This window comes from Boleophthalmus pectinirostris, unplaced genomic scaffold (genome assembly GCF_026225935.1).
Source record: "Boleophthalmus pectinirostris isolate CB_2022bp ecotype Guang Dong unplaced genomic scaffold, ASM2622593v1 HiC_scaffold_21, whole genome shotgun sequence".
Classification (NCBI taxonomy): domain Eukaryota; kingdom Metazoa; phylum Chordata; class Actinopteri; order Gobiiformes; family Gobiidae; genus Boleophthalmus; species Boleophthalmus pectinirostris.
In genome coordinates, this window is record NW_026571175.1 from 5,637,562 (window position 1) to 5,660,163 (window position 22,602).

At 37.2% G+C, this 22,602-nt stretch overlaps 1 protein-coding gene across 1 annotated transcript in view; it reads left to right on the forward strand.

Moving 5' to 3' along the window:
• The first annotated feature begins 228 nt into the window (after positions 1 to 228).
• Positions 229 to 22,602, forward strand: part of LOC110162174 (chromodomain-helicase-DNA-binding protein 4-like) — a 28,975-nt gene continuing 6,601 nt past the window's right edge. Inside the window, 29 exon segments of the mRNA XM_055157207.1 lie at positions 229 to 425; positions 830 to 974; positions 3,947 to 4,056; positions 5,092 to 5,322; positions 8,635 to 8,753; positions 9,438 to 9,575; positions 9,577 to 9,692; positions 10,263 to 10,390; positions 11,213 to 11,351; positions 11,880 to 12,049; positions 12,216 to 12,449; positions 13,094 to 13,297; positions 13,710 to 13,918; positions 14,579 to 14,710; positions 14,851 to 14,950; positions 15,320 to 15,511; positions 16,215 to 16,415; positions 17,226 to 17,363; positions 17,839 to 17,960; positions 18,375 to 18,548; positions 19,036 to 19,177; positions 19,446 to 19,577; positions 19,938 to 20,055; positions 20,249 to 20,373; positions 20,465 to 20,557; positions 21,044 to 21,073; positions 21,075 to 21,183; positions 21,502 to 21,671; positions 21,843 to 22,020. Coding sequence (XP_055013182.1) covers positions 914 to 974; positions 3,947 to 4,056; positions 5,092 to 5,322; positions 8,635 to 8,753; positions 9,438 to 9,575; positions 9,577 to 9,692; positions 10,263 to 10,390; positions 11,213 to 11,351; positions 11,880 to 12,049; positions 12,216 to 12,449; positions 13,094 to 13,297; positions 13,710 to 13,918; positions 14,579 to 14,710; positions 14,851 to 14,950; positions 15,320 to 15,511; positions 16,215 to 16,415; positions 17,226 to 17,363; positions 17,839 to 17,960; positions 18,375 to 18,548; positions 19,036 to 19,177; positions 19,446 to 19,577; positions 19,938 to 20,055; positions 20,249 to 20,373; positions 20,465 to 20,557; positions 21,044 to 21,073; positions 21,075 to 21,183; positions 21,502 to 21,671; positions 21,843 to 22,020 — 4,015 coding nt within the window. The 5' untranslated portion in view covers positions 229 to 425; positions 830 to 913.

A 22,602-nucleotide genomic window follows, 5' to 3' on the forward strand; every position in this document is an offset into this window, starting at 1 on the left:
GATGGCAGATCAAGGTGGGAGGGGCCCGTGGTGGTGCGAGTATCCATGGCAACCTTTGAGGGAGGGGGGGCGCGCGCTGGAGGAATGGGGAAGAGAGTGTAGTGCGTGCACGAGGAAGGGAGGGAGGGGGTGAGAGCTGACTATTATGGTCTGTACGGTGCAAGGTAAGTATGCAGAGTGGGGGAGGGGTGGCCGAGCGAGCGGAGGGGGGGTATTATGGGATGTCTGCCCCCTGATCTCTTTGTGTGTGTGTGCGCGCACTGAGCGAGGGAAGGGAGACAGAGGAGACACGGCTAGTCGTGCACACACGCTACCACGCATAAAACACGGAAATATACGGACAATATTAACAAAAGAACCGGCCGATAAGTATTGATTGATTGACAAAGTGAGGTTGGAGGAGTTACTGTCCCTGGAACCAAGTTGTAAGTACATCAGTTTGGGGCTTTTGTTGTTGAGGAGTGCGCCGAGGTGGCCTGCTTGGATGCCGGGTACTTGGCTCGCTTTCTCTTTACTGTCGATTAAACAATTCCTTATTTTTTGTAGATATTTCACGCTTTTGACCTCATTTTGTATGCTAAATTTGCTAACTCGTTTGCTAATGAAACGGGAACTAATCTACGATGAGATGTCAAATTACAAACACCTCCACACTGCGCGTTTTTGAACTTGAAAACCTTATAAACTTAAAACAATCGCTCTTAAATCAGGCAGGATATAGTTGTAGTTTAATTGATCACGTTTAATCATTAGTTTTGAAACGAAACAACTGCTAAATATTGACTTCCCTTATCCCATCTTTTTGTTCTTGCTTCTTTTCCATAAACAGAACCAACAACTCTGGATTACCACAAAGATTATCAACTTTATTTTGGTTAGCTGAAGTCTTCGGCTAACTAAAAAGTTCGGTGCTATGTCTGGAAGTGAGGATGATCGAGAGGACTATGGAGCCGCCGATGATCGCTTAATGCACGGTAAGACGAGCCTCGTTTGTTAGCCTGAAGTTGCTAATGGGAGACTGGTTAAAAATGCTAGCCCGGGCAGATGTTTTGACGTTCATATCAATCATGTTTGGAGAGCGTGAGCAATGTGCCGGCTATGAACGCAATAAATCCAAGGCATTTCGACCGGGGGTGTGCCTTCTGAACCCGCCTACGTCTCTCGCTGCTTTCACTTAGTAGTTGAACGTAAATGTGATGTTATTTTGGAATAAACACCATAAAGTGATGTTTAAATAGTATATTATTAACATTATTTATTGGTATAGCTAGATATTAAGTTACGTGTTCTTTGATATAGAATTTGAGCAAGTTTGATGTTACAGTTTGTAGCTATCTGTGTCCAAGTAGTTGAAAATATATACTGATCATAACTCATTCAGTATGCTTTCTTCCTAAATGTATAATTATCCCTAAATTCATTGATAATCTCGACAGATTTCTGATATTGAGGATGGATGTCCTTGTTTGCTTGTTTTGGAAATTATTAATTTAATCGTCAAACTGGTCATGATTATGGTTTGGAATAGGCCTAGGTTCAGTGTTATGTAAATTATGGTTGAGGAATAGGGATTGGGTTTGTTGATTCGATAATTTACATTACAAAAAGTGCCAGAAACTTCACATTTGTCACTTTGTCCCTTGTTTCCTGCGCTGAGATTTCAAATCACTAAACTAAGCATACTCTTAATCTGTTTTCTAACAACAATGAAACTCGTTTTCATGTTTTTCAGTCTATAATTTAAACCCAAATGATCAAAAAGTTGAACGAGTGAGCGGTGACGTGAAGTCCCGCCTCGAACGAAATGCCTGGATTCTAAAATGCTACGTGCTAGGCTAACTGCCGGTATGCTAAATGCTAATATTAGCGGCTACGTCAAACTCGCAGATTTTGTGGACGCGCTGAATATATTCTGGGCTATTTACACTAGAATAAAATGGAATAAAAAGAAAAACATCTAAGTAAGAGTGAAAGTAAAGGAAAATATAGCATTTTTATCTGAAACCGGCTTGTTCCCGGGGCCTAGCGTTAGCAGCTACCGGTATATTTTACGTTGGCGATGACAAGATGGAGTCAGCCAGTTAGCTTTACGGACCGGAGGATGACGTTCACAATCTTATTATTTTTTCTATGCAGTTTATTTTTCCCGCTTTCCTATTGTGTATATACCTTTCACATTTTATCTACAGTGGGTGTTCAACATCGTGCGTCCCGTTATAGCACATTTTAGAGTTTATAGATCGATTTGTGGTAGCTTGATGAAAAGTCCCGTAGCTTCCCGAGCCCACGACCATGCGCTCGTGTTGTGAAGAAAGCCAGATACACAAAAGAGTGTATATTTAGTCAGGCCATTCAAATACGAGTTTGTATTGTATAAAACGCGTCAGTTCAAAGAGTGTTGTTTGAGAAAAAGCATTTGTCCAAATCTCGCGTTGTTTATTGTTTGCATAATGAGCTTCTCGTGCACGCGCATCAAACAAGGCCAGACCGCAGAGAGAACAGATAGTCCTAAGAGTCGACTCCAAGTGTTTCAATGGATTATCAATGCTTTGGGAAAAATAATTTACAAAATCAGTTGCCCAAAGTGTGTCTTTCTAAGTTGCTTGTATATTACTTGACAAAGTTTGTGCCCCAAGAATGATGCAAATAGACTTATTTTTTATTTTTTTCTAAATGAAGAGTCATGGAAATTAGGCTTAATCATCATAGATCTGTGTCTATCGTAAACATTGTGCTAAAATTAACCATACATATCCATAATGTCAGCAGTACTTTGTGCTGTTAAAACAATACACTTATAACTGCTACTACTAATACCAGTTTCTCATCTACACCATCTCCAAATGTATATAAACTCGTCCTTAGTCTTCACTCTCCACTGGTGGCAATTATAAAAAAATTTCTATACAATCCAGTCAACTGATGAAGCCCGTTTATCACAAAATTACCAAATCAAATTGGATTGCACAGCTCACCAATAAATTTGCGAAATTTGCGAAAGGCGTTATAATAACTCATTTGATAACATAAACTCAATAGCTGCCATATTTGTCATAGACAGTGTTGAGAAGTAAATAATTCTACCAAAAATACGTATTCATACATATTGAATATTGTGAGTAGGCTAACTGTATTCTGGTACTGTTACACTGGTACTTTACTAAATTAAAGGGAATACTTGGCAGTTCTTTATCATACAATTTTGGCTTTGAACTGCATGGTATTGGTGCATGAAAAAATGAAAACAGATTTTGCAGTGCATTTTTTATCTCTAATTAGACATAAATTAATGCATAAGAAAGTGCAAAAAAAATAAAACTGTTTGTAATTATAGTCATGTTTGTTACTCTATAATATGATGCAACTCGATGTTCAAGCATTCAAAGTATTCAAAATACAATACTCTGATTGACCAACGTAACAGAGGATGCTTTACAAAATACATTGTAGTATTGTAAGAATTCTTCCCATCACTGGTCATAGATTTGTCCAAAAATAACATTGTGCATTGAGCTTGTAATTCTGATTTAGTTGAATCTTAAAGGATTTGTTTATTTTTGCTTTCAAATAGTTAAATTGTGCAAAGTTATCTATATAATACAGGCATATGATGAAGCCTGTTTGTACATTTAAAGGACATTGTGCAGCTCCCTAACAAATTTGCCATTTCACTAATAACTAATATGATAACATCAACACAATATTTTCCATAATTTTTGTTTAATTTTATTGCAACTGAACTCCCCGGTTCAACAACTTCCTCTGTAGTTTGTCATTGTCAACCCTTATTTGTGTTGATTCAGTGAATCAAAAACATTTCACCTTCAGTTTCATATTGACATAGTAAGTAGCCTTCAACATGACCAAAAATCCACCCTAGGCTTAACATTGTTCGCAAAGGGTTATTATAATTATATCTAACCAATTCTATCTTTTACTTATGCAGACGATGAAGAAGAGGATATTTCAGAAAATGAAACGCCCAAAGTGAAAAAGAAGAAAAAGGCCAAGAAGAGTCGTGAAAGTAAAGGCAGCAAGAGGCGGTCGAGACGAGAGGTGAGTGCCATCGTGCTGTGAACTTCAATGCTAGCACAAGGTGAAGCTGCAAATGTGTAGTGTTGAATGAGGCTGTGAACTGTTTGAGAATATGCTTAAAACATCTTGGTAATGTGAAGAAAGAAAAGCTAAACTAGTTCAAGCTTCAACAGCGTGGTCTGAAATGTTCTGTTGGAAATGTCTAAAATGTGTCAAGATTACTTTGGTCATCTGGATAAAATGTTTCAAGAAATGGTCTAGAATAATACTCTTTTTAGTGCTTTAGTTTATATTTTAGTGATACTTAAGTGTTTTTGAAAAGACAGATAATCAACAAATTGCATTCAATAGTAAATCTTTATAGTTTTGCTGTAAATTAGAAAAGCGTATGTGACTTCAAAAACATTATACACTGTACAATATTGTTGACAGGAAACATTACCTTTTGTAAAATAAGACTTTAAAGAGCACTATGTAATTTTTCTAGTGGAGAGTCAGCCATGTGCTTGACTCCGTGGCAGAATTATTACTTTTTCTAAGTTCCACACTACATCCATTAAGTGTTTTTATTTGCTGAAATACCTTGAAAACACACATCTATCTGTGAATGGGGTAGTCTCTCCACAGTTTTGACAAGTAGTTTGGCCTGGTTGCATCACCTACTTGTGTCCATGGAGATAGAGAAGTTTAATTAATTTAAAGCCACTGTACCTGATCTTAAAAAAACATATAAAAAACGTTTACAGTGATAACATACCATATGCATTCTGAGCATAATAAAGCTGCATAATAAAGCTAATTATTCACTGCAATGAGTTCATTATTGCTTTTCACAACTCTGAGTCCACAACAGTACTGCTAACACCCATCATGCTAACACGCACTTCCGGATCTCTAAAATTAGATGCAGACAGTACACAGCAGACTTAATTTGACATCATGGGACTGCACAATATATCTGGGCTGCGACAAGACACATTTTGTTGAAACACACGGAAAAATCAGATACAAGGTAATTAATGGTTTGTAAGTGACTCCTGTTTTCTTGTCCTTCAGGAGATGGCTGTCAGTTCCCCAGAGCCCATGGACACAGTGGGGACAGAGGAGGCAGAGGATGGCAGCGCAGTTCAGCGGTCCGACAGCGAGGGCAGCGATTACACTCCTGGACGCAAAAAGAAAAAACGTGCCAGCACCGGGAAAGAGAAGAAGAGGAGCAGCTCCAGTAACGACCGCAGCTCAAAGCGCAAAGACCCGGAACCCGAAGACGAGGAAGACGATGATGACGCGGTGAGAAAAATTCCCGACACAGCAGTTTTTAAAATCTCAGGATGTGAAAGTAGACCGGGAATATCAGATGTATTAAGTAATAATAATATCTCTAGGTTTCAGAATAATTAAATATGTATGAGCGTTACCATGGTGATGATAATTATAAAACAAACTAAATATTATATTTTTTAATCTGGAAATGTCCTCAAATGTTGCATATATCAGGAAGCTGAAAGACATGAAGACATTATATTAATATGGTTAGATAACATTATAAAGGAGCTTGCAATTGAGCTGAAGTGCGGGTAAGAAAGCTATGATAGAATTTGCCTTTAAAATGTGCCTTTAAACTGTCCTAATGCACATGTTTTGACTTGGTTTATGGTTAAAATCTCTAATACCTGGACTGTCTACATGAAACAAAAAATGACAGTTCAGTTTTGTGATATTACATTATAAAGGACCTATAGTTTAAACTGTGTAGGCAAGAAGTCTATGTTAAATTAGGGTTTTAGACTGTCCAAAAGCACATGTTTTGACCTGGTTTATGGTTAAAGTCTCTAATTACTGGACCTACCCACATGAAACAAATTTCAACATCTTCTCTGTCCGTAAAATGAAATTAGGTGGAATACTTCTCTCTCTTTCTAGCAATATTCAACCATAAAAGTGTGATTGGTGTCTATTGATAAGACCTGAAGCATTAAGAATGAAATATGAGCTTATGGACTCAATTGGACTAAATATCTGAGGACAAATTCGTAAAAAATAGATTGCCATGTGTGAAACAATACCGGCCACACCAAAATTTCATTATATCATTGTGAAATTTTGCAATCCTATGTCAATCTCCAGAGCTGTTTGTTACTGTAGCTAGAAAACTACAAAGACCATAACCCTTTGCTCTCTTGAAGTCCTCGCATTACATTTAAAGATGTTATATTCACTACTTATGATTATTACTCCATGTGTTTGTTAGTGAAGAAACTGTACTGACAATTTTTTTTGCATTTCTATATTTTCCCATGCAACATTTCTCCCCCACAAAAAATACTACAATTTAATACTTACTTTCTCAAGATTTATATTATCAGCGTAGTTTTAAACAGACCTATCCCTTGCAGGTAGTTGGCATTTTTGGCAGTGTTCAATTCCTGTATACAACCTCAGTCCTTTTTATTTTCTCATTTTTAACCACGTCACCTCTTGCATTATCATGACAGAAAACACATTTTTCCAGCAATTTCCGTTGGGACTTGGCTGCGATGCACATTAATCAATAATAGATAAGACACCATTTCACATTGCATCCTTGTCAGTATTTACTCCTATTTTTAGCTCAAGATGGCCGTATTTCCAGCTTTTTTTTGTTTAACCTGCGACACATTCCCAAAAAGCTGCAGAGAAGCCAAACAAAGGACTCCTGGACCTTAATTGCAGTCTTCTTACAGATATTACTGTTAACCGTCAGTGCAGAGTGTGATATGCAGTTTCCATGACAACACTGCACCACTTTTGCTGCTTTTGACCCCTTTTTTTACGATTACGTTCTGATTCATTCGTCTTGGATTAAAACAATAGTTAAGGGTCTTCCAGTAGACGGTATAATAATTGATCATGAATTGTGATTAGTTATGAGATTAATTGCAGTTGGCTAAAAATTACATTACATTTTGATACATTCATCTTGGATTAAAACGACGACTAAGGATCTTACAACTGGTGCATAATGGCTGATAATGTATTATGATTAGAGTATGATTAATGGAGCAAGATTAATTGTAATTGGCTAAAAATTATCTTGGCGTTCAACTATCCTTGCAAACAATAAGATATCATCTTTCCATGAGGTCCTATTATGTATAATATTTGCTGACCCCGTAGTTTTGACCTCTACAAACATTGTTCTGAAATACATGGAATTTGCATACCTGAAGTTTAGCAGTCATTTTCACTAAATTTCAGTAATTTCAGTAGTTTTCTCTCAAATGTTAATGCTTCTAGACATAACATATATTGTCTAATTTATTTGTCTAATCTAATCGCACTCACAATTTGATATATTGACCATAACTTTTTACTTAAGCCTTTTTTCAAACTGATAATTGATTGGATGACTACACATTTGAATTTTTATTTAGTCATCATGATGCATAGTAAAAAAAAATGGCACTGCTGTCGTCATCTTGTGAGATTCAAATTTAAAATGAGGTATTGACGCAAACTGATACTTATTCCGACATAAATAACGAGATGGGCAAAATCTTGCATTTTTCTCATCTCAGTTTTTATTTTATTTTGTCTGAAATAAATCTAAAATGTTTTTAATAACATAAACGCCATAACATAACATAATATAGCATAAACAACTACCAAAGTATGAACTCTGCTCTGAACTATATGCTTTTAGTGACCGAGGATTGCCTTTACATCTCTCCATTAAAACAACTGCATCTTTATTAAAATCTACTTACAGCACACTCTGTTTCTCCCCGTAGTTTCAAAAATGGTCTCTTCCAGGTCAATGATATAAAATTGGGTTAACATGTTTATTCTTGTGCTCTATTCAAGATAAGTACATAAGCGTCCCTGTATGAGGTATCCCATTATCCACTTCAATATTCACCATTATAATGAACAAAGACCTGCTCTCAAACTCTGCTTGATTGCTCTATTTCAGTAAAGGCTAAGCGCATCATAACATCGTCACTTGTACAGTTTAATTCTCTTTATAATAGCAGGCAAACGTCATAGAGGAGTTTGGGGAGATGTTTTTAGATCATCCAAAAAAGCCCAACCTTGCTTTCGTCAGTTCATTACATGTTATTGGCGCCATTTCACTTTAGTCACACTGAAAAGGTATATTTAGGGCTGATTTAGCACTGCATAGTATGGTTAAAAAGATGCTATATTCAACAACTGTTTGGTTTTAAGGTAATCATTTTAGTGAAATATCTTAATATACGCTTGATTATAAGTACAGTTAAGATGAAACAAAAGTACAGTACATGCTTTAATTAACCTGCTGCCTTTGGGTCATGGTTTAGTTAGTGTTAAGTAGGAATTGCTTAGAAAAATCATTGATAAATTGCAGCTTTTTATATTTTCAAAAAACAGTCAGTTTCTGTAAAATGGAGAATGTGGTGTTGTAAAATTGCCTCATACATTTTCTTGCCCCCTCCAAATGCCAGTATAATAGATAAGGGTTTCAGAAAAGTCCGTAATATAGCATATAACATGAATAAGTTGTTGATAAATTCTTGCTTTAGTGTTACTTGTTGGTGATTGTCTACATTAGTCTTATGTAAGGTGTGTGTCTTTGTATTTTAGGAGCCTAAGACTTCCTCACAGCTGCTGGACGACTGGGGCATGGAGGACATTGACCATGTGTTTTCTGAGGAGGATTACCGCGCACTCACAAACTACAAGGCCTTCAGCCAATTTGTCAGGTACTGAACAATGCTGTAAACCTATGTCTAGCACGTTCTGTGGTTTGGGGTATTTTTGTACTGGGAGTTCAAGCTGCATGCATGTTTAAGGTGGAATGTTCGTGGTGCCATGGTGACACACTGCCGCACATTAGCAAACACAGCCGGATAAGTTTTTAGATTCAGCTCAAGAATATAAAACAGATTTAAACAGCACATTTTCAGGAGCCTGTAATCAGTTTGAGACTTCACTGCTTTCAGGAGTTTTTTCCACAAAAAGGTGAGCGTGACTAACTGAAAAAAACTGTTGGCCAATGCCAGCTTGTGACTGTAAAGTTATGTTATGTAAAGAGGAATTTAACAGCTCAGATCAGCTCACCTTTTGTGGTTGCAGCTAAGTCGATTCTTTAACGGTCAGATTGTGTTAAAAATAAAGCGTAGATTAAAATCTAACTTGAGTAACAGCTGCAAAATATCAATAATGTTGTGCTTAATATTTTGGCTAGACTATATCAAAATTGGGACTAAGCTTAGACTAGATCAGGACTATAATAGGACCAGAATAGACCAAACTAAGCTATCAGAATTCAACCATGAAAACTCCTTAATCCTGCTTAAATCCAACTTTATTGTTTCTACTTTCTGGTAAAGACCTATGCAAAATTGGCTTTGTCATAAACGAGACACCACTTTCTCTCTCCCCAGACCACTTATCGCTGCAAAAAACCCAAAGATCGCCGTGTCAAAGATGATGATGGTTTTGGGGGCGAAGTGGCGCGAGTTTAGCACGAATAACCCTCTGAGGGGAGCGGCCGTGGCCAACGCTGCCCTGGCAACGGCAAATCCCCTCCACTGTGGAAAACATGGTGTCAGAGTCTGCCCCTGCAGCAGCGCCCCCTGCAGCCCCAGAGCAACCCGCCGCTCCACCTGTACGCAAGGCCAAGACCAAGGAGGGCAAAGGTGAGGATATTAAAGGATTAAAGTACCTTAGCGTTGCATACTTCTGCGATAGGCTTGCTTAGTTGGTACATTCCCCTTTCTATATCTCTGTACCTTTTCTAAAATTAGTTTTCATCAAAAAGCCAATTTTTAGAACTGATTCTTATAACTTCAGATTGAATGTTTTTATTTGGTTTTATAGAGTTGTCTGAAGTTTCCACTATCAGATACGAACCAATACTAAAACTAATATTGAAACAAGATAATCATTTAAGCAAGTACTGATACTGAAAAAAGTTACACAAACAAAAACTATGAAAACTAAAAAAATGTTTGTTGAAAATTAAAATGTTCTCAAGAAAGAGCTTTTAAAATGATTCCTTTGTAGTAGTACTTAGCACTTCCTAATATTAACTTCAACACAGCAGATGGTTTAAAGCGGGTAATGGATTGCCTTTGTTCAGAAAGCAGTGACTGAATTGCTTTTGAAGATGGTGTATTCAACTTGCACTATTGGTTTCAAACTTTTCTACACAAAAAGCATGAGTACAGTCCTTCATAAACACATGACGCTCTTTTTGTCTGTTCCAGGACCAAACGCACGCAAGAAATCCAAATCTGCCGCTAAACCTCAGGAGAAGAAAAGCAACGCCAAAACTAAGAAAGTGGCTCCACTCAAAATCAAACTGGGAGGATTCAACAAGAGGAAACGCTCATCGGTACCAAAGCACTGCACATTTGTACACTTAAGATATTGATGTCTGTTAGGACAGCCCATCCCACATATATATATTTTTTTAACCTTCCTGGAATTGGTAATTGGATTATAGTTCTGCAATTCATCCAAAATGTGCTGGAAAGTTCCTGTAAATGTCTTGGTTGAGGTCCAGAAATTGCAGAAAGTAAATGGACTATAATTAACAATAGTGCAGAAACATCACATTTTAGAAATTAACACTGCAAGTTTCATTTTATTTCATTAATCTGTTCTTTGGCAGTCTTTTGTCTTTTAAAGTTAAAGAATTAAGTTGTTTTATATAATCATTTCTAGGGATGCAACGAGCCAGCCTTTTCAGTTCTGTTACCAATATTGATACGTGGCTTTTTTTATCTGTCGATACCTGATATTAACCGATACTAGCATTGGGACTGATTTTTTTTTTTCATAATTTTCCATCAAAACACAGTTAAGTTAGTACAAAATGTATCCAATTGTGCTATTCATCTAGTAGCAACTATTGAACAGCTTTGTTAGAATAAGCGTTAAAACCTTTTGAAAGGTTTTAGGTCAGCATTTGCCAGTAAATAGACTTATTACATTCAATAAAATTACCATGAGGATATCGGCCGACACGATATCACTGAGCCAATACTCGATTCAGATAATTTCCTAGACTGGCGCTCATATTCAATATCAGTATCAGTAACGATGCATCTCTAACCATTTTTTCAAATTATTTCTTCTTATCTGACTATAAATGAAAGTAAACAATTACATATTTAAAGTCATTTAATGAAATTCATTTGTTGTTTTTCCCCAGAGTGAAGAGGACGAGCCGGACGTGGAGAGTGACTTTGATGACCTCAGTATGAACAGTGTCTCTGTGTCTGAAGGATCGAACAGTCGCAGCAGCAGAAGCAAAAAGAAGCCCGCCAAGAACAAACCCAAGAGGAAGAAGGGTGAGCTGGAGTGCATGTGGTTTTCATTTACATCAATATAGATATGTAATAGAACAGAAAAGAATTGGCAAGTTTGAGTTTTAAAGTGTTTTTTTTTGCCCACTAATGTCACGCAGGACAGTCAGGACAGCACAGATATTGGGGCAGCCACACTGGAGCTATAAAACTGCTTTTTCCTGACTTTTCAGACTCATTGGGATCAAAATCACCTAATACTGATCATTAGGGAATATTTCCTTTGGAGTTTACATTTGTTTACACTAGAACAAGAATCAATATGGTGACAGGTTTCATTTTTATTCAATACCCTATGGCATACCATATAAAGTAGTATGAGTAGGCCTGTCCTGCTAACTGGAACCTCCCCATTATGAAACAAATAAAGGATGTTTCTACTGGTTTTGAAGTGCAATATATTGCTAAGGCTCAGGTATGAAAGAAAACACACAAGTCCATTTTGTTAAAGCAATATCTCCCTCAACACATTTGAAGTTTATTTTAATCTTTGTGCATGTTTGTGATATTTAGACGCAGAGGATGGAGATGGTTATGAGACTGACCATCAGGACTACTGTGAGGTGTGTCAGCAGGGAGGAGAGATCATCCTGTGTGACACCTGCCCCAGGGCCTATCACATGGTGTGTGTGGACCCCGACATGGAGAAGGCCCCCGAGGGCACCTGGAGCTGCCCGCACTGTGTAAGATACAAAAAAAATTATGTTTAAAGTTGTAGGTTAGATTAGGTAAACGTGAGTGATGTTTCTGTTTTACCCAGTATCTACAGGAGAGGATGACCACAATTCTTTCAAGGGCATATAAAAGAATGACTAAACTTCTAATCCTGTAAATCCTCTGTGTTTTTAGGAGAAGGAGGGCATCCAGTGGGAGGCTCGTGAGGAGGCGTCGGAGGGAGAGGAAGATAACGGAGAGGCCGGAGATCACGAGGAAGACGACCACCACATGGAGTTCTGTCGTGTTTGTAAAGATGGAGGAGAGCTTCTCTGCTGTGACTCCTGCCCCTCGTCCTATCACATCCACTGCCTCAACCCCCCTCTGCCCGAGATCCCCAACGGAGAGTGGATCTGCCCGCGCTGCACGGTCAGAACACTCACGAGATGGTTTGACTCATACTCTTTTGTACTTGAAGCTGTAGTAGGCAAAATTATATAATTGTCTTTTTAAAGGAGTGCATCTATATTTAAGTTACCTCTAATGTTGTCTAGTGATAATCTTCTCAGTTAAAGACTTCTATTTACTCGTGAAGGTGCCTGAAATAAAAGGCATTAAGCTTATTTATTTTTTCAATTACAGATGATTTATTGTTCACAAATACATTGAAATGGCTTGACTAACCACAGATCTGCCATGTAACTTTGTGGGCACTCCCTCAGAGAAGTTACAGTGCACCTTTTTAAATCAGTTTTTTATGACTTATGATGACTGCAAATGAATTCCAAATGTGCCAGAGTATATTCTTATATTTTGTTGTGCGTATTCAAACAAAAAAAGTAAAATTAAAGATTGTTTTGTGCTTTCTCAGATAATTTAGCCAGATTTGCAAATTTTCATTAATCAGGTTTAAGTATAGTCTTGTTTAGTATTGTTTGTAGATCTAAAAAAAAAAAATAGCGGCAAATTTTAGTCATGGTCCAGATGTTTATTATTTTTCTATACCTGGTTACGCCAAATGCAACAAGTTTTACATCACTGCTTTAGATAATAATCTGTCTCTTTCTTGGCAGTGCCCGCCTCTGAAAGCTAAAGTGCAGAAGATCTTGACGTGGCGTTGGGGCGATCCTCCTCCCCCCACCATCGTCCCCCGACCCCCGGACCTCGCCCCAGACGCCCCCGACCCCGCCCCCCTCGCAGGACGTCCCGAGAGAGAGTTCTTCCTCAAGTGGTCCAACATGTCGTACTGGCACTGCTCCTGGGTCACTGAGCTACAGGTAAGAATCTTAATGTCATTTCTGTCATTTCTTCTTTCACTAGAGGTGTCCATAGTGAATCATTTGCCTGTCCTTTACTAATTTTTTTCACACAGCATATAACTTGTGAGCCACATTGTACAAAATAAAAGTAATCAGTAATTTTTAGTACAATTTCTAGCTCTTCTAATATGTATGAGGCTATCACACTGAATTATTTGCCCCATCTGCCCCATCTGCTCCATCCAGCTCTAACCTCAGTATCCCTCTACCCAGATATTCTTTATTCCTCCTCTTTACATGTCCAAAAATATCTAAATCTGGAAACTTTATTTACAAAACATCTTAATATGAACTGTTTATCTAATGCATTCATTTCTAAACACATTTGGCCTTCAAACCGTATTAAAACAATTAATTTTTCTGTTTCTAGCTGGAGCTGCACTGCCAGGCCAAGTTCAGGAACTACCAGAGGAAGACGGACATGGACGAGCCTCCTCCCATAGACTTTGGAGAGGGAGAGGATGACAAAAGCACCAAGAGGAAAAACAAAGACCCCATGTACGCTCAGCTGGAGGAGAGGTACCTCAGATACGGCATCAAGATGGAGTGGCTCATGATCCACCGCATCATCAACCACAGGTCAGAATTCACACGTTTTTGTTTTGAAGCTGCTAAAAAACGAGAGGAATAATGGAATTTAAAGCAGAAATGTAGTTAACACTTTATAATAAAGCAATGAACCCAGATTTAATTCATAATGAGCAAATAAGACTGATTCAGGCTCTCTTATCCCCAACCCCTTAATCAAGTAGTTATTAAATCTGAATCTTTCATAATAAACAATTTCTTCATTATGAATTTAGTTTTTGTTCATTCTTAAGGCAAATTAAGGTGTAGTTGGTGTAAAGTGGTGCCGAAATTCAGACTACTGATCAAAACATAAATTTTTAATTGTTACAATCCATATACTTTTAATAGCTTTATATTGTATTTAAAATGCAGCTGATGGCATATTCCACTGTGATTGGTTAAATCCACTTGTTACTCATGTCAAATGCTGACTATCAGGAGATAGGTGTATGGAACAAGTGATATTCAAATAATAATTGGAATATCCTACCTTCTTGCTGCTTATGTCATAAAATGTACGCAAATTTGTATTGTCCCTAAAATGTTTTTGCTATATCATGGAATCCAGCAATTCTCTTTTAGCATTGGTTAAAAAATGAGATGAGAACATACTATTAATAAGTATGCATTTCACAGTTAAGTTGTATTTACATGTGCTGTGTTTTTCAGTGTGGATAAGAAACACAACGTGCATTACCTGATCAAATGGAGGGAGCTGCCATACGATCAGGCCACGTGGGAGGCAGATGACATGGACGTGCCAGAGTTTGACCAGTACAAGCAGCAGTACTGGAACCACAGGTCAGAAATGTTTTCTAATCATCTTGTAATATGCAATTATATTTGACCTTTTTCCTCTCTTTTAAAACATAGTGAAGTATATTGAAATTTGGATGAGTAAAGTAATAGGCAACATTTAAAAAAAAATCTCTCTGTTGCAGGGAGTTAATGATTGGAGAAGATGGAAAACCCGGAAAGAAAATCAAAGTTAAAGGAAAAACGAAGAGACCAGACAGACCTCCAGAAAACCCAGTGATTGACGTAAGTAAATTAGTTTAAATTTTCAAATACTTGACTGGGGAAAGTGGGAGATGTAACATGGATTTTGAGGATGTAAAATATATTATTGATGACCAAATATTTGCAAAATCAGTATTTGTAGTTTAGCAGGTCATAGAAAAATGCTGAAATGTTACACCTGTTAACACTCTATTAAAGGGAAACACTGATTTTACTTCAGAATTTCCCATAGTGTAATTTCCACCCCCATAGTCTAGCAGAGTGAAAATAATATGTAAGAAGACTATTTACTGGCAAATAAGTCAAATATGGATCTCTCCACTGCAGTCTTAGTATAAACCTGTAAACACTAAAAATGTATAATTGTTTTCCTTTGTTTCTCTCCTTTAGCCAACGATAAAGTTTGAGCGTCAGCCAGACTACCTGGACTGCACTGGGGGCACTCTGCACCCGTACCAGCTGGAGGGTCTCAACTGGCTGCGCTTCTCGTGGGCTCAGGGCACAGACACCATCCTCGCCGACGAGATGGGACTGGGCAAGACTGTGCAGACTGCTACCTTCCTCTACTCGCTCTATAAAGAGGTGGGTTTGTGAAAGGTTAAATGTGGTGTTATATCCCTGATTAATATGACTGGAGGAGCACATACATTTTAAGTTTACCTTGAAAACATTTCTTAATATCAGATTATGTTTTCTGGGAAAAATTGTTCTATCTAAAATTCTCAGTTTGATTGTGAAACTATATACCGCATCATTTTAGTTTTCTTATTTACCATAATTCAGTAATTGTATTCAACCCTGTTACATTGTTGTTCCTTAATCAAAAGCATTCTTGGAAGTGTGTTATATTTAATGCATACATATTCAAATGATCTTTTTTTATTATTTGACCTGTTTCAGAATAGAAACAGGAAATTGTTGAAAACTATTATTTTCTTTATTAGATTTTTTTTTTAAGTTGATAACAACATAATAGCGTTTTAAACAATTTTGGTGCTTAGGAGACATATACTTAGAGTGTAATGATAATTCAACTAAAGTTCCAAAGATCCAGTAGTTCCCAGACTTTTGAAGATTCAGTCACTTTAAAAAAAAATCCTGTTCAGGAAAACAATTTACACCAGTTGTAAATCACAAAGATAATATTGCTGCTCTCAGTACAGAAAGAAATATGTCATCAGCAAAAGTTGTGCCATAAAAATTAAACGACAGAAATGATGTTATCCAGCGTTGTTCATTTAAAAGCAAGTGACACTAAAATTTGTCTTTGTGCTCTCCTCCACAGGGCCACTCGAAGGGACCGTTCCTTGTGGGTGCCCCTCTCTCGACCATCATAAACTGGGAGAGAGAGTTTGAGATGTGGGCTCCGGACATGTACGTGGTGACTTATGTGGGAGACAAAGACAGCAGAGCGGTCATCAGAGAAAATGAGTTTTCATTTGAAGACAACGCCATTCGAGGGGGAAAGAAAGCCTCCAGGATGAAGGTAAGAAAGCATCGTAAACAATTTAATTTGGTTGGATAAACGTGGTAAATTATGTATTCACTTAACAATTTTTAATAGATCAGGGATGAAATTTTATACATTTATGATCATATTTTTATAGGAAATGATAAATATTGATTCTGCCACTCTTAACTCTTTCCCCCTTGGACGCCTACTTGGAACAACCCATACATATATTAGTATGTATGGGTTGTAGTGGCCCCCACCTATCACAGCCTCTGATTACATGTGAAAAACCGAGCTATTTGTAATGGTCGTCAAATCACGTCTTTAGTGATACAGTGGAGGTGTCAAAAGACGTCATTAAGGAAACAAGGGAGGGTCGTCAAATGTAGTCTTCATGGAGGAAAGAGTTTAGGTCAAAATAAGTGGCTGTGTACTATCTGCATCTAATTATAACATGTTTTATTGTCCAAGAACCAGGAAGGAAGCTGTTAGCATGCTAGTTGTTGTTTGCATTACTTCAATGGTAAAAGTCTGCTCTGGTCTCCGAAAGTTGTGAAAAACACTTTTAAACTCATCATGTGGAATAATTGTGTTGATAAAGTGGTTAACACTCCAAACTGTTTCAAATAAACTAATTCAGTTTTTATATTTTTAACACTGTAAAAATCTGATACAGTGCCTTTTAGTTAATTACAATATAAATGGAATCTGATTTTGTATGGGTTTTTAATTTTAGCAGGCATAACTTCTACTCTGACACTTTTGGTAGTCAGATAATGTTGATAGAAATAAATAAAAATAAAATAAATGTATTAAATAGTTTGTGCATTTTTGCCTCCACAGAAAGACTCATCTCTGAAGTTCCACGTGTTACTAACGTCCTACGAGCTCATCACCATCGACATGGCCATTCTAGGCTCCATCGACTGGGCCTGTCTCGTGGTGGACGAGGCTCACAGGCTCAAGAACAACCAGTCCAAGGTACCAAACACCAAACATCCACATAATATTCTCAGGAGTTGAATTAAGTCAATTAGACAACGTTTTGAATACATTTCACCTCTAATCAAAGTAGCTTCTTCACTTCACTTCAGTTCTAGCTCTGGTATTTTACATAATAGTTGACTTAAAGGAACTCAACTAAAGTGAAATCAACACACCCTAGTTGTTTACACTCAGCACCATCTGCTATTAGTTAACTCCTTTGTTCTGGATCCCTCTGGTAAAGGACTGGCTTCTATATCAAAAGAAGCTACTTGGATGAATTGTGAAATGTATTATTCACTGTAAAAAAAACTTTGTTCAGTTGACACAATTAATCCCTCTTTTGTTACGAATCTTATCTGGACAACTGAGGGAATCAGACATTCTCATATTAAACCTTCTGAATATATATTGTCTGCCCTTCTATGTTGGAAAGATCTGCAATAATGCCCATTTTGTTCTCTCGTTGTAGTTTTTCCGTGTTCTGAACAACTACTCACTCCAACACAAACTGCTGCTGACAGGAACTCCCCTTCAGAACAACCTGGAGGAGTTGTTCCACCTGCTAAACTTCCTCACTCCAGAGAGGTTCAGGTGAGGAGTGATGAATACCAGGAAATCCTAAACCATTTGTAAAATGTCAAAGTCTGCCCAGTGTTGCAATGAAGTTTAAGTGAATAGAAATTGGCGCTCAAAAATCAGGATAAATATTAGAAAATAAACTTAAACATAACACTGTGCATATAAAATAAAGTAATGTAAAATAAAATAAAATAAAATAAAGCAGCACTACTTGAACAATAAGTGACTCTAACTATGATGTACTTACCAAAACTACCAAATTAGCGATGATTTTAAGCAAAATCATAAATAAAATGTCAACTATGTATGTCAAAAGTGTCATATGCACTGTGAATTTCTCAAGAAAAGATGATCTCTGCTCGCAGAGCAAGTAGACAACGATTAAGTATTCTCCTGTAACTTGGCATGTTATTTCTCTTTCTGTAGTAATCTGGAGGGTTTCCTGGAGGAGTTTGCGGACATCGCTAAAGAGGATCAGATAAAGAAACTTCATGACATGTTGGGTCCTCACATGCTGCGGCGACTGAAGGCTGATGTCTTCAAACACATGCCCTCCAAAACAGAGCTCATCGTCAGAGTAGAGCTCAGCCCCATGCAGAAGTAAGAGACTGGGACACACTGAAACACACAATATATCATTCTAGAGCACAATCTTACCGTTTCAAACTGAGGGCAGTTGAATAAGTCTTTTTGTTTTTATATGAAAATTATTTAATCAGTTTTTTGTTAAGAAAATGTTTTGTCACAAAGAATAATTTATCAATATGAGGGAAAGAATTTGTGCGAGGTTTGGATTCATGTGAAATATTAATCATAAACTACTTCAAAACACTCAAATTACAAAGGTGTCTTTACACCTTTGTAATTCACCTTACATTACAAAGCCTTCTAACACCTTTTTAAGACTTCTACAGACATTGTCCAAAATGTGATTTTTTTTTTTAATTGCTTAAACATTTGAGAAAGACTGAACTATGAACTGCTAATGTTTCTGGATGTGTTGTAAAATGTGCAGGGTGAAAAGTATTAATAATAGATATTTTCCCCAAATTGCTCAAACTTAATGATGTAACTTATTTGTCTGTAGGAAATATTACAAGTACATCTTGACGAAAAACTTTGAGGCCTTGAACACAAAAGGAGGTGGAAACCAGTTTTCGCTGCTCAATGTTGTCATGGATCTGAAGAAATGCTGCAACCATCCCTACCTCTTCCCTGTGGCTGCGATGGTATGTTATAAACTTTAAATTCTATTCAATTAAGGGCCTATATGGGCAAAAATTTGGTCATGTTGGAAAGCTTGATGAATTGGTTTACATTTTGGGTTTTATTTTAAGGCTCTTGCTTCTTGTATCTATCATTATTTTTTTGATATATCACCTGTTCAGATATTTGCAATTACAGTTTAAATTCTTAAATTGATGGATAAATAATGAATGTGTTGTATTCCCATGTTATGTGATTTTAAATGATTGTTTTTTCCTCCCTCCCAAATAGGAAGCCCCTCGTTTGCCGAATGGGATTTACGAGAACCAGGGTCTGATCAAAGCTTCAGGGAAACTTCTGTTACTGCAGAAAATGATGAGAAAACTCAAGGAGGGTGGACACAGGGTCCTCATCTTCTCACAGGTAAAATATGGTACAAAAGGAATACAGAGTACATACAGAATGTGCTCCATCCACACATTCAAATACAAATACATGTATTTTTATTGTAATGTAAATGGATATAAACAGATTAGTACCATGTGCTGAAAAACATTTGTCATAATCTCAGTAAAGGTTCTCACTTTGTTTCAGTGCAATCTGTTTAAAGTTTTATTCTTGTTTTGTTCTCTATTCCAAAAAAAAAAACTATACTTAAGCTGACTACTAAAATAAAATAATCAATAGTTGCAGTCCTGTCCCAGTTGCATCTTTAAAAATGATAGGTTTATTAACATTACGAAAATGAATGATAGTTCATTAACGTGGTATGTTGTATTTCAGATGACAAAGATGTTGGATCTTTTGGAGGACTTCTTAGAAAATGAGGGTTATAAATATGAGAGAATCGACGGAGGAATCACTGGAGGACTGAGACAGGAGGCTATCGATCGATTTAATGGTAAGAAACAAATTTATTCCCCATTCTTGACATGGGGATTTACCTGCATTTGGTCAGAACAAGGTCATGAGAACAAAGCAGAAGTGATTTTACTTTTATTCACTACTTCTGTTATACTTGATCATGTTAGTATGTAATCACCCCTTTGTTAAATTGTAATGAAATTTCTGAAATCTCTTGTTTCTCTCCTCAGCTCCAGGTGCTCAACAGTTTGCCTTCCTGTTGTCCACGCGAGCTGGAGGTTTGGGCATTAACCTGGCAACCGCAGACACTGTGATCATCTATGACTCCGACTGGAACCCTCACAACGACATTCAGGTGAGGAGCAGAGGAATGTTACACCTATTTAACTATTTTAACACAGAATTTGAACTTAAACGCCAACTGAATGTGTTACTGTTCTGTCCAGGCCTTCAGCAGAGCTCATCGAATCGGTCAAAATAAGAAAGTTATGATCTACCGCTTTGTTACCAAGGCCTCTGTCGAAGAGAGGATCACTCAGGTAAGCAATGCAACATGTTAGATTTAAAAAGTCACCTCTTCTACATGAAAACTTTTGATAATTTATTAAAGATGATTATGAGGGTAGTAATCAGTGCTCTGAGTGACTGCACTTTGACTGTCTGTCCCAAAAAAACTGTTTTAAAGCTGTGCACTCGCTTGACCATTAATGTGAATATTAACAATGTGCTAATGGTTTGAGGGCGCTAAAAACTAGTTACTTAATTCAAATTTAATTTAATTGGGGGTACCCTGATGCTGAAGGCAATGCACTTCTGCTTCTGCGAGTTCTTCAGATGTGATTTACTGTGGTTAAATCCTCCTCTCACTTACTCAGAGCATGTCAGAGGCTGACCAATAGAAAATGGAGCTGCATTAAACAGAAGCACTGAATGACCATAGAAACATCTTTCTGCACTGACCAATCATTCTTGTTAGTTCTAAATGGGCCTTACATCTGAAACTAAACTTGTCTGTTATTTCATAGGTGGCTAAGAAAAAGATGATGCTGACTCATCTTGGTGGTGCGTCCTGGTCTGGGCTCAAAGACCGGCTCCATGTCCAAACAGGAGCTGGACGACATCCTCAAGTTTGGAACAGAAGAGCTGTTCAAAGATGAGCAAGAAGGTGGGAGTTCTAATTTTACTTCTTAAATTTCCAGAAATGTCTACTTAACTTTATCTCCAATGCATTTATTTCTCCCAACTCACAAGATGTTTTTTTTTTTATTAGTAGACACAAATATCCATTTGTCATCCATATTTAGTCTTGAACATCATTATTTTTGTGGTTAGAATTGTATATTTGTTATTAAATATGGAATCATCAGTCAAAGCAAGGGAATACAACTACGACAGTACTGCATTGGCATTTTTGTGTTCTTTTTATTGTTTGAGTCTTAAGTTATTAAGAATATTTGTTGAACTACTTTTCTAACTTGTGCAGGAGAGAATAAGGAGGAGGACAGCAGCATCATTCACTACGACGACAAAGCCATCGAGTCACTGTTGAACCGAAACCAAGACGCAACTGAAGACACAGAGCTGCAGAGCATGAACGAGTATCTGAGCTCCTTCAAAGTAGCTCAGTATGTGGTCAAAGATGAAGAGGAGGAGGTGAGATGTTTAGTCATTTTAGGTTTGTGGGAAAACTGTATAGGTGCTTGAAATCTGTGAAAACATTACGCCGTTTGTCTTAAAAAGGTAGTAAAGAAAAAACGCAAAGTTAATGTTGATTACAACACATAAAATTATTTTGTCTTACTAACCATTTTGTGTTTTCTGTAGGAGGAGGAGGTACAGAGGGAGATCATTAAACAAGAGGAGAGTGTAGACCCAGATTATTGGGAGAAACTTTTGCGTCATCATTACGAACAACAACAGGAAGATCTGGCCCGTAACCTGGGCAAAGGCAAACGAATCCGCAAACAGGTCAACTACAACGACGGATCGCAAGAGGACACAGGTAGAGGTCAATGCAACTTTTATTTCTTTCTTTACATAGGAACAGTAGAAACGGGGATGTAAGAAAACCAAAAGTCTGCCAATAATATCATGGACTGTTAAAATGATTCAGAATTGGATGATCAACAAATTTGTTTGAGATTGGCTCCACAAATTGTCAGTTGAAAGGACTTTAAAACATAAGATGAATTTATTTATTTTATAATCTGCAATCTGACCGTTAAGCAGCAAATCCAACCATAGAATTCTGACCCGTTCTCCAGCTCAGTTTAACCTATAGGGATTCTATAACATTGTGAGTGTCATGTGGAGCCTATGGATTTAACTGTAAGCTCCTATAGCTAATTGCATAGATTTGTTGCAGTGGCAGTCTAAGAACTAGGACAAACTATAGACCATAATCCTCTGGTTCATTTCAGTGCAGCCAACATAAATAACTGGTCTTTTAAATTGTTAATACTTCCAAATATGGCATTTGGAATAGCTCTTAAGGCTTGTTGAGCAATTCTAGGGAATGCAATAGTGAAATCTTATAACCATACCATGATACTGTCCTATGAAGTTTGGTTCTTTTTGCATCCCT